The 13,863-nt window shown below is 37.3% G+C and overlaps 1 protein-coding gene across 1 annotated transcript in view; it reads left to right on the top strand.

The window, feature by feature from the left end:
* Positions 1-4,866: 4,866 nt before the first annotated feature.
* LOC110293358 (protein SET-like) overlaps positions 4,867-13,863 on the top strand; it is a gene marked incomplete at its 3' end in the record, with an annotated part of 38,521 nt that continues 29,524 nt past the window's right edge. Inside the window, exons 1-2 of the mRNA XM_021161207.1 lie at positions 4,867-5,112; positions 6,826-7,017. Of these exons, the coding sequence (XP_021016866.1) occupies positions 4,867-5,112; positions 6,826-7,017 (438 nt within the window). The remainder of the gene's footprint in view (positions 5,113-6,825; positions 7,018-13,863) is intronic.

The raw sequence follows: 13,863 nt of genomic DNA, 5'->3' as shown, positions 1-13,863 counted from the left end.
ATAGAAATGACAAGATGCATATAGCTTTGAAGTAAGAAGTAATTAAATATCATTTTCTTCAGTGAGTGCTCCACAAATACAAGGGTAAGTCTACATCTATAGACTTCATCCTATATAATACTTAGCATATTATTTAATCTCCTTTGAGTAGTATCCTAGATGACTGCATTAGTAATTTTGACCCAGATTCAGTAATTTTAAAGTTATATGAAGCTCATTCCTTTAATAATTACAAGTCAGTTTTAATAAAAATTATATTAAGTGATGTTGCCTTTAGATTTAGTAAATCCTTTTCATAATATGGAGCTTTAGGTAGTCAATGCACAATTATGTATATTTATCTCATTTGACTTCTCACCAATCCTATGGGTTGACATTACAATGCTATGAGTTAACATTAAGTCTATTTGATTCTTTTAACTCTAGGTCAAGAGAGAAATCCTAACTGGCTCCCATCCACTATATCGTTCTTATATAAGTATTCCTTCACATCCCCTGCTTTTACCAGCATCATCCTTTTAACTAGCATCTTGTTGGCATAGAGATAGTTTGCTATCTCTGTTCAGAATGACCAAATTTGTTTTCTGATCGACTTTAAATTCTGATGTTAAGCCTGATATGAAAAACTATGATAGCTGCTTCTTTATCATTACCTTTTGCTAGCTCATATTTGCCTCTCCCAAATAGATCTTGGTTGCAAACCCTCTACTTTGTTCTTTACTTTGATCAGACATGTGCACCACCACAGCTCTTAAATTATGAAATCCTCAATGGTATGCTGTACCCTATAATTTTATGTCAACCTGACACCAACTAAAGTCATCTGAGAGGAGGAATGCCATTTAAAAATGTGCCCATATGATCAGGCTTTAGAGTTATTTATTTTTTTAATTAGCAATTAATGAGGGAAAACAGAGACCATTATGGGCAGTGATATCCCTGGGTTGGTGGTCCTAGGTTCTATAAGAAAGCAGGCTGAGCAAGCCAGTACCATCAGTCCTCCATGGCTCTTGCCATCGAGTTACAGACTTTGTTTTAGTCCTTGCCCTTACTGCTTTTGATGATGGACAGTTACATGGAACTGTCACTGTAATAAACCTTTTCCTCCCCAACTTGTTATCAGTCATGGTGTTTCATCAGAATAATAGTTACACTAACTAAGAAAAGCATACTACAACTACATTTTCTATTTAATTTCAAAGAAGCAATTTAATACCTACAGCAGTTAGAAAAACGTCATCAAAATTGACATCCATTTGACAACTAAGTAGAATCTATCTTTAGAAATGAAATGATCCCCCGTGTGACTTTGTTTTTCACAAATACCTTTTTTGCATAATTATTTTGCTCATGACCCATGTCATATATACAATGCTTTAATAATTCACAGAACTACAACAGCCTTCTTTATATCACATAATTACCCCAGATTCATTTTATATTAGTGTATAATAAGCTACTGCAAAATGTCCTTCCTAAATAACCATTTCTTGTTGTACATATAATCACTTGATTGGTTGCTCAGAAACTAAACAGGGAAAGTAGCTAAGAGTTACATTTGCTTTGTTAAATGATTACTCTAAATGTCATGTTAAGGTTTTAGCATTGATACACACACACACACACACACACACATATAATTTTCCATTCTAAACCACCAATCTGACTAACCTGGAAGAAAAGAGAAAGAAATTGATTAAAATTAAGGTGATATTTTTCAGTAGAGCCAAGACAATATATCAAATATGTGTGTGTGTCCCCATGCATCTGTGTACCAGTGCACATATTTACAAGAATATGCCTATGTCTGGAATTTAGAGAAGGAGCTTTGCTATCATTCCACAAGAGGTGATGTTCATCTATTGTTTTGATAAGGTCTCTCACTGTTCTGGAACTTGCTGAATAAGCTAGATTGGCTGGCCTCTGATTACCTGGGATCTTCCTGTCTCTACCTCCCAAGCATTGGAATTCTAAACATTTGCCACCAATCACCTCTTTTTCTCCATGATTCTAGAAACCAAAGTCAGGTTCTTAGCTTGTGTGACAAGCACTTTGGACGAATCCTTCTTCCCAGTCCATAAATTCTTTGGAAGAGAAATCTGTAGCTGAGGAAATAAATCAGTGTTAGAAATGCATATGTTACTTTTGTAGCTATATACATTATATATGTGTGTATATATATATATATATATATATATATAAACCATATAAATATATGATATAAATTATAAAAAAACTCAAGAAGTTAACCTTCAAAAATAAGAAAAATCTCAAATAACCCAATTTAAAATGGGGTACAGCGCTAAACAGAGAACTGACAACAGAGGAATGTTGAATGGCCAAGAAGCACTTAAAGAAATGTTCAAAGTCCTTAGTCATCAGAGAAATGCAAATCAATATAACCCTGAGATTCTACCTCACACCAATCAGAATAGTTAAGATAAAAAATGTAAGTGATATCACATGCTGGCAGAGATGTGAAGAAAGAGGAATGCTCTCTACTGCTAGTAGGATTGCAAACTAGTACAGCCACTCTGGACTCAATCTGGAGGTTCCCAGCTATACTACTCTTGGGCATATACCCAAAAGATGACCCATCATAACACAGGATCGTGTGTTTCACTATGTTCATAGTAGCCTTGTCTGTGATAGCCAGAAGCTAGAAACTATCCAGATGTCCCTCAACAGAAGAATGAATTAAGACTAGGTGGTAATAAGCAGACAGGCCCACATGAGGATGCTTCAGTCTCACTTAGAAGGGGGAAGGAAATAATCAAGGGAGGGAGGGATCTGAATGGGAGAGCAGAGGAGGAGGGGAAAGGGAAACATGATCAGGTACGGGTTGGGGGAAGACAGGAGAGAACAGAATGAATTGAAATATGCAACCTGGGGGTTGTGGGACAGGTCAGGGGACCCTCTAGAAAGGCCAGAGAGCTGGAAGGTGAGAGACTCTCAAGACTCAAGGAGAGGAACCGTAGATGAAATGCCCAACAGTGGTAAGAGGGAACTCATAGAGTTCTCCTCCCGTAGAAAGACAGAGCAACAAGTGCAGGGATGGGTTGCCATCCAACAGTCAAAAATTCTGACCCAGAATGTTTCCTGTCTAAAAGATCTGCACGGACAAAAATGGAGAAAAGACTGAGGGAAAGGAGGTTCAGTGACCCACCCAAATTACGACCCATCTCAAGACCTGACACTATTACTGATGCTATGATGTTCTTACAGATGGGAGCCTAGCATGGCTGTCCTCTGAGAGGCCCTACTGACAACTGACTAAGAAAGAAGCCGATACTTACACTCAAATATTGGACTGAAGTTGAGGACCTCTATGGTTGAATTAGCAGGATAGAAGAAGCTGAAAGGAGAGTGATCTCATAGGAAGCCCATCAGTATCAAGTAACCCAGACCCCAGGGAGCTCCTAGAGAATGAGCCACCAAAGAGCATCCATGGGTAGGTCCAAGGCCCCTGGCACATGTGTAGCAAAGGTCTGCCTGGTCAAGCCCCTTAGGACCCTTAAAGGCAGCCTGGTTTCTTGTTGAGCTAGGTTTAAAATCCTGGTGACCCAGCAGGTGCCTGCAAGGGACAGTAAGTGTTTTGCCATGCTCCTAGACACCAGGCTCTTTTTTTTAAAATTAGGTATTTATTTCATTTACATTTCCAATATTATCCCAAAAGTCCCCCACACCCTCCCACACCCACTTCCCACCCACCCACTTTCACCTCTTGGCCCTGGCGTTCCCCTGTTCTGAGGCATATAAAGTCTGCACGACCAATGGGCCTCTCCATTGATGGCCGACCAGGCCATCTTCTGATACATATGCAGCTAGAGACACGAGCTCTGGGGGGAGGGGGTTACTGGTTAGTTGATACCGTTGTTCCACCTATATGGTTGCAGATCCCCCCAGCTCCCTGAGTACTTCCTCCAGCTCCTCCATTGGGGGCCCTGTGATCCATCCAATAGCTGACTGTGAGTATCCACTTCTGTGTTTGCTAGGCCCCGGCCTAGTCTCACAAGAGACAGCTATATCAGGGTCCTTTCAGCAAAATCTTGCTAGTGTATGCAATGGTGTCAGCGTTTGGAGGCTGATTATGGGATGGATCCCCGGAGAGATGGCTCAGCGGTTAAGAGCACTGACTGCTCTTCCAAAGGTCCTGAGTTCAAATCCCAGCAACCACATGGTGGCTCACAACCATCTGGAATGAGGTCTGACACCCTCTTCTGGAGTGTCTGAAGACAGCTATAGTGTAGTTACATATAATAAATGAATAAATAAATCTTGAAAAGAAAAAAAAAAAGATTTCCAAAGACACCAGGCTCTTGATACAAGGCCTCAGCTCTGCATAATTCTGTGGCCATCAGTCAGGTAAGGGCACTGCCCCAAACCCCTCCACAGGTAGAGAAGGTGATGATCATGTAGCATCAAGACAGATATCCCTTTTAATAAGGCACCTAAAGTTCTGAAAAGCTTAGCCAGTTAAGCTCTCCTTCCCAGACACTCCTCCCTGTAAAAGGTATTTAACCTCAGGCCCACCCTAAGAATATGGGGTATGATTTTCTCATTACCACTCTCTGTCAGGACAGTGAGTACCTTAAAGCCATGGACTGTCTGTTCTCATCAGTCATTGCACCATGGGGAGCAATGGAATAAGCCTTCTTTTAAAGAGCCACATCTTGTCTCCCGCAGCGGGCCTCTTTGCACTCCTGCCATGGACTCCACCATGACGAGCTGCCCAATGAGCAAGCCAAGGACACTTTCCTCCCCACAGGACACGGCCGGAGCCCACTCACTCTTCCCCTCTTTTCTGTTTGGCCCTGGCTAGATCCAGCCTGAGGCTCCTACTCCATTCTCATTCTCAGATCTTCCATGGCATCCAGCGGGGTCTGTGGTGCCCAAGTGTCTAAGAACCTGATGGCTCCAGTAGTCCCTCTGGACCTCAGACCTGCAGATCTGGGTCCTGTGGCTGGGGTGCACTCAGTCAAAACTCCCATGTCCCAGCTGGCGCAGTGGCCCAAGCCCCAAGCAGATGCAGGCCACCATTTAACCCACAAGGCCCCGGTGGGAGATGCACTTAATTCTGAGACTCGAGACCCCAGGGAAAGGGGAGGTCTGGTGGGGTGGGAGCATCCTCTTGGAGGCAAGGGGGAGGAGGAATGGGATGAGGAACTGCGGATGGGTTGGGGGTGGAGAACGGGGCAGGGGTCACAATGCCTGGAAGGTAAAAAAAAAATGAAGTAATTAAGTAAATACTGACAGGAATGAAGATTGGAAAGCTTATTTGGGGTTTAAGTTTCAATGTTTTAAATCCCTAATGACTTGGTTTAGTCATATTTTGGTTGTGCTTGGAGCAAAATGGCTCATCTCATTACCAACAGGAAGCAGAAAGCAGATGAAGTGAACCTCCTGCTGGGCTTCCTCTTAGCTCACTTTGGTTTCATCTGGGCTCTTCTACCATCTTCTGTTGTTGTCCTCTGTGACTATCATCTCTGCAAACACACATAAGACAAACCTGGAAGTAAGTCTTACTAATCTCTCTCGTTGATCTAAATCCAATCACAATGACCATCAGAGGCAAGTAACATCAATAATAGGTAAATCTATCCGGTATGTAAAGGACATGAAAGGCAGAAGAAACCTTCAGTTTGTTCTAGCCTTTCTTTCTTACTTAGCGGAAATGGTATAATAACCGAATGAAAACTGATCCTGAAAGGACAGATGAATCCAGGTCCATAGTCTTCCAATATGGTACACAGGGAAACATGGGAGGAATCAATATACAAAGAAAGATGGGGTTTGAAAGAGTGGTGCATTTTACTTTCTTCATAAGAAGTAATGGGAGGCTTACAATTATTACAGGGTCTCCAACTTCCATTATTTTCCTTCCACAATAAAGGAAAGTTACCAGATGAAATGGAAGTGTCATCTCTTGGCAGAAACACAACCAAACAGCTGATTCTAGGGGAAAAAAAAGCAGAGAGCTGAGCCTGGTTTCAAATTTGTATGCTACATTTTTTCTTCCAAGTGTGACTATGTTCATAATTTCTCGTTCCAACAGATGCTTGAAAGTTCCATATCCTTTCTTCTTGTGGGGCTTAGGGGTGGGTTGTAGAGGCTGGAATATACATCAAATACTCATATGCCCTTTATTTTCTGAGTCATCAGTATTTATAGCAGATGTGAAGCACAGCCAGGAGATGGTACATTAAAGGTAGGCTGGGGTCTAAAATAAAAGTGATTGACATTGATGTTTCCCTGAGACAACATGTGTGTAGAAATTGAATAGAGAATCTATTTCAATTCAGAGACATAAAAGATATAACGACATGTCACAACAAAAGCAGACTAGATTAATAGCACCTATATTGTTTTCTTAGAACTATAGAAAATCTGATTTGAAAAGACAATCGTGAACATTGGTGCTTGAAACATGATCATTATATCTTATTGCAGTACGTTTTAAGGGATAGTCCCACATTGATATGAAAATCTAAGGCTAAAGTATTATAAATAAACTGCATGTATTCTTGACCTATACAATTTAAGTTAAAATCAGAGTGTGGCGTTTGGAATGTTATCCAGTGCTTTGAGAACACCCATGGACCTTTAAAGATCAGTGTATATACGGAGAGTCTACAAACTCCACTCTAAGTAAAAATAAATAAATAGATAAATAAATAAATAAAGATTTTAGTTTTCTGCAATGTATTATATTTGATTTGTTATATTGGTGTTAGGAATATGTTTTGTCACATATCAATAAAATAATATTTTTGTATAATGTAAACGTGTTTTAGATTTGTTTTTTGGATTACTTTTTGTTTACAGCTTTCTTATACGGTGTCCTTTTGGGAGTTGAACCAATTCAAGGCCTCCTCAGAGGCCCTGATCAAAGGACAAAAGGAATATAATTTTGTGTCCTTTTGGGAGTCAGACCAAATCAAGGCCTCCTCAGAGGCCCTGATCAAAGGACAAAAGGAACATAGTTCTATGTCCTTGCTCAGGAGCACACTTGTCATGGTCAGTCTGGGACTGATGCTGAAACCTTGAAGGAATTAATATTTTGGTCCTGGGAATTTGACTTTTCCCCCTAAAGAGACTAAGGTCATCAGTTACAAGGCCACTATGTGCTCAGTCTGTAATTGTTCTTGAGACAGCCTGTGTTCCTTTTGTGTAACATTGCTTGATTAGCTTCCTGGTGACTTTGTCCCATTGTATAAAATGTCTCATTTCTCCCTGGAAATAGTATCTAAGTGCTACACTTCTGAATAAGTTTGCTTGACATAAGAAATAGCTTGCACAAGACCTCCCAGTTCCAAACTTCCCTATGCCCTCTATCTTTTACCTTTATCTTCTGATCTCCTGATCCTCTATCTCAGGACTCAGTCACTAAAGAATGTAGGTCACTGTCTACTTTGAGTGTGACAGTTGATCCCTGGAAAACAGTGGGGACATTTAGATCTTAACAAACCTTGGTATCTAAGCATAGCCAACTCTTAATTCCAGCTCTGACATCTTTGCTTGTTTTGTGTCACATGATAGTCCATTTAACCCATTTAACCTTTCTTACATGCAAAATAGGGGAATTAATAGTATCTCTAGAGATTCTAATAAAAATGAAGGAAGTGACTATTCAACACATATGCAAAATGTTTATGTATGTGTGCACTGGCAATATTGGTAGAGGCTGGTTATGACACATACCCAGGGGCAGCAAATAGGCAAACTGTGACTTTGCATTTTGAAAATGTCTATATCTGTTATTACTGGATTAGAATTTTTTGGAAAATTCTCAGTGATCTATAAACCTATATAATTTAAACACGTGTATTTACTTTATCAGATGTTTCCCTGTCTTATTCATGTATTAATTAATTAATTAATTAATAATTAATAGTAAGGCAAGGCATTAATTATATAGCCTGAGCTAGTCTTAAACTTTCCTTCTGCTTGACCCAGCCTCCTATGTGCTGAGTTTCTGGGCATATGTTACCATATTCAGTTTAATTCATCTTATTATGTGTTCAATTAAGTATTATGGATTTTCTAAGTGTTTTGCAGTAGCTATTAGAAATTATTTGAACATATACTAGAAATATGTTCTTTTCAAGACATGATGTGTTATTCTCATTTTATTTTTCAATTATATGTCTCTTTGCATATGATTATGTTCAAGTATATGAAGGTGTCTGTGGAGGCCAGAAGACAAGTCAGTTCTTCTGAAACAACAGTTACAAGTAACTGTGGGCTACTTAACATGTGTGCTGGGAACCTTGCTCAGGTTTTTTTCAACAGTGTCCTGGCTAGTTTTATGTTAACTTGATACAATTGAGAGTCATCTGAAAGAAGGAAACCTCAATTGAGCTTGTCTCCATAAAATCCAGCAGTAGGGCATTTTCTTAATTACTGACTCACAGAACAATGCCCATCCCATTGTGGGTAATGCCATTCCCGGGTTGGTGGTCCTGGGTTTTATAAGGAAGCAGACTGACTAAAACCAAGGAAGCAAGATAGTAATCACAGACTCTGTATTGGCTCCTGCCACCAAGTTCCTGCTCTATTTGAATTTCCATCCCAGCTTCCCTCAGTGATGACTAGTGCTATGGAAGTGTAAGCCAAATAAACAGTCGCCTCCACAGGTCTTTGATCATGGTGTTTCATCACAGACATAATAATCCTAACTAAGTACCAGAAGTAGGCTATTGCTGTGACAGACATGACCATATTATTTTTGGGATGATTGTAGAAGGAACTTTGGAACTTTGGGATGAAAAAGTCTTTGTGTGTTGAGAGAGCAGTGAGTTGTTCCTTAGGAGCTTGTTTGAGAGCAGTACAGACAATTGAGGCATGGCTTGTGACATTTCAGAAGGAAGCAAAGAATCTACTGGGACATTTCGGTGAAGAATCTATAGTGTCTGGTCAGCTAGAATTGAACAATCAGCTGTGATAAGCAGGAGACCATAGCCACTAATGAAAAGCCTTTGTTTTGTTGGGACAGTGGATGTCGGTCAGTTGGGGTTGAAGAATTAGATGTTGTTCAGAAGGGACTAGCCTCATTGAGCTGACATTTCCTGGGAAGTGTTTGCTCAGGGTCAGAACATAGAAGCTGTGTTCCAGAAGTGGTGAAGGTTATACCTTTGCTAGTGGCTGAACTCAGTATTCTAAGAGTCACCCAAGTAATGGTTTTGAAGGCATGAAGTGTTTCAAATTACTAAACCAGGCTAATTTGCTCTCTGTCTCCCTGTCTCTGTTTCTGTTTCTCTCTGTGTTTCTCTCTTCCTGCTGCCTATTATGACAATAACAAACTAACACTCTAAAACTGTTACCAAGCCTCCAATTAAATGCTATCTTTTATGAACTTCCTTGGTCATGGCATCTTTTCAGAACAATAGAACAGTAACTAAGACAGAAAATACTTTGTGTTGTTGATTTATCTAGCATACAATAGTCTTTGGTAACCAATTATATGCATCGTTCAGTACTGAAGTATGACTACCAGTAATTTAAACTAGGAATGGGTAGTAACACATTTGTGAAATGTGTCTGTGCTGGTTTCTCATTGCAGCACAGAACTGATGATTTAAAATGATGAGAATTTATAGTCTTAAAATTCTTATATTAGAAGCATGGTTTGGAACATGTTAGAATCAATATGGTGGCACTTATGGATTTCTTTTGGGGAGGGGGACAATGTCAATAGTTTCCTTGAGTTTTCCAGCTTCTAGAAGTTGCCTAATTCCTCAGATCAAGATGCCTCCTAAGTGTTCCTGGACTAGAGAGGACAAGGACCTGTGTAGTTTTTGTCATGTTGCTTTGCTAGTATACTTAGTTTTTTTCTTTTATGTATAAAAATCATTGTTATTGGTTCAGTATAGCCTTAAGTTATTATCTAGGAAAATTGTGTTGCTTAAAGGACATCCACTTACTAATCTCAATTCTAAATGCAACCTCACAGGATCAGGAATTAACATATGAAAATCTTTGGACAATTATTAATTCACCTAAAACAGTCTGCTTTCAAATTTTCAATAAAAAGAGCTAAATGTAAAAGTTTTAAATAAAAAAAATCAAGTTTCATCTGCTATTTTGTTTTTGCATAAAATACCTGTTTTATTTATTCACTATATGCTAGTGCTGTAGAATTTTGGTTGATTTATCTGGATAATTATCTTCTTCTCCCAGTTAACTTCAGAAAAGTTAAATTAACATGGATTTAAACTCCCAGTCAAATATAAGTGCTCCAGTTTTAGAACTGTATCAATTTTAGAAACAAAGTACAGTATGAGAAACCTATGAATATTAATTAAACTGTTTCTAGAATAAATTATAAATAAATAAAATTTCAGAATCTAAGGATTCAGCTTTTGTATATGTTATATTAAAAACAACAAAGTGGTTTGACTGTAGTGTTTTTTCCTATCTTTTCTGATCATATTTATTTAGCTTTTCAGTGTCAAAATTACATGTTTGATTTGAGTGTATGAATTTTTATCTTAAGGGTTCTGACTCTAACTCTGTCCAGGTATGACTGTCCAGCTTACAAAGATTTTATTCAGTCAGGAAACACGATGGTCATAGTCTTATGTAGAAATAAGTCTCTTTGGTTTTTTTCTTTCAAATTTGGTTTAAAATTCAGTAGCATAATAGAAATAATATACATATATGTGGATATATGATATATACACATAGTTAACATTATATTTATGCAGAGATAAAAAATTAACATTTTTATTATTCTGACCCAAGATAGATTGTAGTATGACTTCGCAAAAGGTCTTAAGAGTTTTGTGCCATTTATCTTCAAGATCACTGTCATGTTTTTGCTAACTCATTGGTTTGGAGCATGTAATACTGAAAGTCTTAATAGTTTAGGTATAGGTCAATGAATTATGATTAAGTGCTATTGGTTTTCTGTTGTTGTTGGAGATAGTTTTTGTAAATGTTAAGAAGTGAGTAAACATTGAATCAAAGTGAGTGTATATTTTCTCCAAGGGTGCCTTTGATATCACTGTTGCTGTTTATGATATGGATCTAAAGTAATATTTTTACTTCTTTATTAATATGAGATTCTTAGCTATTATGTTTAAATTCTCATGTGGTTAATTACTGAATTCTGAGCACTAGTAACAAGTCTTTACTAAAAAAGAGTCTAGACCTCTTTGTAGAAAGGAATATATTTGGTCATCAAATTAAAATTAAGATTTCTATACAAATGCCATTTGGACTAAGGAAGAAACCAGGAAAATAAAAACTTTTACAATAAGCCCCAAATAATATAAAATATGTGGGAGTAGCTCTAACCAAGCAAGTGAATGACTTGTATGGTAAAACAAAACAAAACAAAAACAAAAACACACACAAAAAAAAACCCTTTAAGACATTTATGAAAGAAATTGGAAAAAATGTCAGAAGATGAAAAAGATATCTCATGCTCATGGGCCAGTAGGATAGGATTAATATACTAAAAATGGTCANCATACCAAAAGCAATGTACAGATTCAATGAAATCCATATCAAAATTCCAAGACAATTTTTCCACAGATCATTACAGGACAAGTTTCTGTATGGGAATTTTCTCTAATTATTTGATTGGCTAATAAAGACCACAAGANTCTAATAATTGGGCAAAGAGAAGGAGGCGGGGTTTCCCAGGTCCGAGAGAGGAAGAGGACNTGGGGAAAGGGCGNAGANCAAGAGGACATGCGGATGTAGGCTGGGGAATTGTCATACTGGGAGGAGGCTTCAGCCACTGGACAAATTACAAACAAAGAATAGATAATGAATTTAGGAAAACAGAAAAAAAAAGATTTCTAACAGAAGTAAATTTTGCAGTTTACAAAAAACTAAGGCCTGATTACACTATACATTAACTACATAAACATATTTTTTTATAGATTTGAGTCAGTTAAGTTTAACTTTATATTACTTAAAATTTAGTTTCTTTTCTCACCAAGGTCTTATAGAATATTACATATAATACTACATGTATAATACCTGGGATGGCTCAGTATTTAAGAGCACTTGATATTTTGAAGATGACTTAAGGAATTAGGTTCTCAGTTCCCAAGAAAAAAGGAAAAAGAGAAAGAGATGAACTTGGTTTACAATTTTAACTTGGAAATCTAAGAAGTGGGTACCATGACTAGAGATGAATAAATCAAAGGGTGTTTAGGATAACACAAAAAATCTTCAGTGCTCTTATTTTAAGGGCATTTGAAAGGAGAAAGGAGCAAATGTATGCGTGACACTGTAATTAAACAACTGAAAATGAAGTATGAAGTAGAAATATAGTAGAGTAAAAAATCAAGCAACATTTACCCATTAAAGGACAGAAGGTATTGAAGACCCATTGAGAGCATTTGGAAGATGTTTGCTTAAGATTTACTAATTCCAGGAAGAATGTGGAGTACAAGAGGATAAAAAAATTGGGAGAGGATTCGGACCTGAAATTACAAGGATTGATGCTATCTGAGGGGAGATGCTAACTGAAGTTTTATGGGAGGATCGAGGATTGTGGGTAGAATGGTCAGGAATAAGAATAGGACTCTAGAAACTTCAGGGTGGCCATAGAGAAGAGCAGAGCATGAACAGTTTGATTGAGGACACAAGTAGAAGAGTGTTGTGGAATGGTATGTTAGGGTGAGGATCTAAGGGTGGAAACATTAAAATGCTGAAGGAGATGATTGAGATGCACATTTTGGAAGGAATGAATTGGATATGGGGACAATGGGAGTTTGGAAGGATTGGCTGCAAATATCCCCCACCTCTCTATTAATAGACCTTGAGAGAGATGACTGATGAAAGTAATTTGTCTAAATGTCCATTCAATTTCTTTGTATATATTTGTCCATGTCATTGATAGCTATTTTAGAAAAGAGAACACACAGCATAAGTGCTTCATTTAAATTTCATATACCTTTGAAAATCCTTCCACAAGTGTCATCTACACAATTTCATATTCTTCTGTAAACACTGTTTTTTTTCTTTTTGGAAAAAGTATTTGCTAACAAGATTTCTAATTTCTCAAGTGAACCCAAACATGAATTAACTACCTATTTAGCATCTTTTAGAGGATGTCCAATATACTCACATCAAGTTTGGTAACCAGTACATGTCTACAGTAATAATAGCAAAAGTTGGTGACTTTAATCTGTGGCTAGAATATACCTTTTGGTAAAGGACTTAGAAAGTTGTATAGAATGTTTTTCTTAATTTAGATAATATTGTTTTAGATGATTTGTTAAACTTATAAGGGCTGATTGAAACACACTTGATCACTGAAATTAAAGTCAGGAAATAAGTCTGCCTCTAACTGAGATTTTTTGACATCTGCTATGTTTTAAAAGGACTTTTGCGGATTTTCTAATTCTTTCAATATTTTATAAATTTTCCTAATTTTAATACAAGACTATTTTGATCAGTTACCATATTTTCTTTCTGTTTCAATGTGTTATTTCCTTGTTTAGGCACTACATCTTTTTTTTCTCATGAAATAATTCTAGCCATTTAAGATGAAATATATACTATAATACTTGGTTTCTAATCTAGCAAACATTGCTTTTAATTCTATTTTATTAATGGTCAGCGCCAATATCTTATAAATGAGTTACAATAATAATCTATTGATATACTCCATGGAGTTTTCTATGGGTACATGTCCTCTCGAGTCTCTTGATTCTCTATAAATGATGTCCAAGTCCAATTCAGAATTTATCACTACTCATGGATACTTACTTACGAATGTCCATATACATATGGACATATATATACATATATATATATATATATCAAAACTAGGAATTTGAGTAAAGATGTAATGCTTGTAAGTTGTAAGAATACTTAGTTAAAAAAAAGAAAAAAGAGAAA

This window comes from Mus caroli, chromosome 4, assembly GCF_900094665.2.
Source record: "Mus caroli chromosome 4, CAROLI_EIJ_v1.1, whole genome shotgun sequence".
Taxonomy (NCBI): domain Eukaryota; kingdom Metazoa; phylum Chordata; class Mammalia; order Rodentia; family Muridae; genus Mus; species Mus caroli.
The sequence above is the reverse complement of the archived record's forward strand: the minus strand, read 5'-3'. Positions and strand labels throughout refer to the sequence as shown.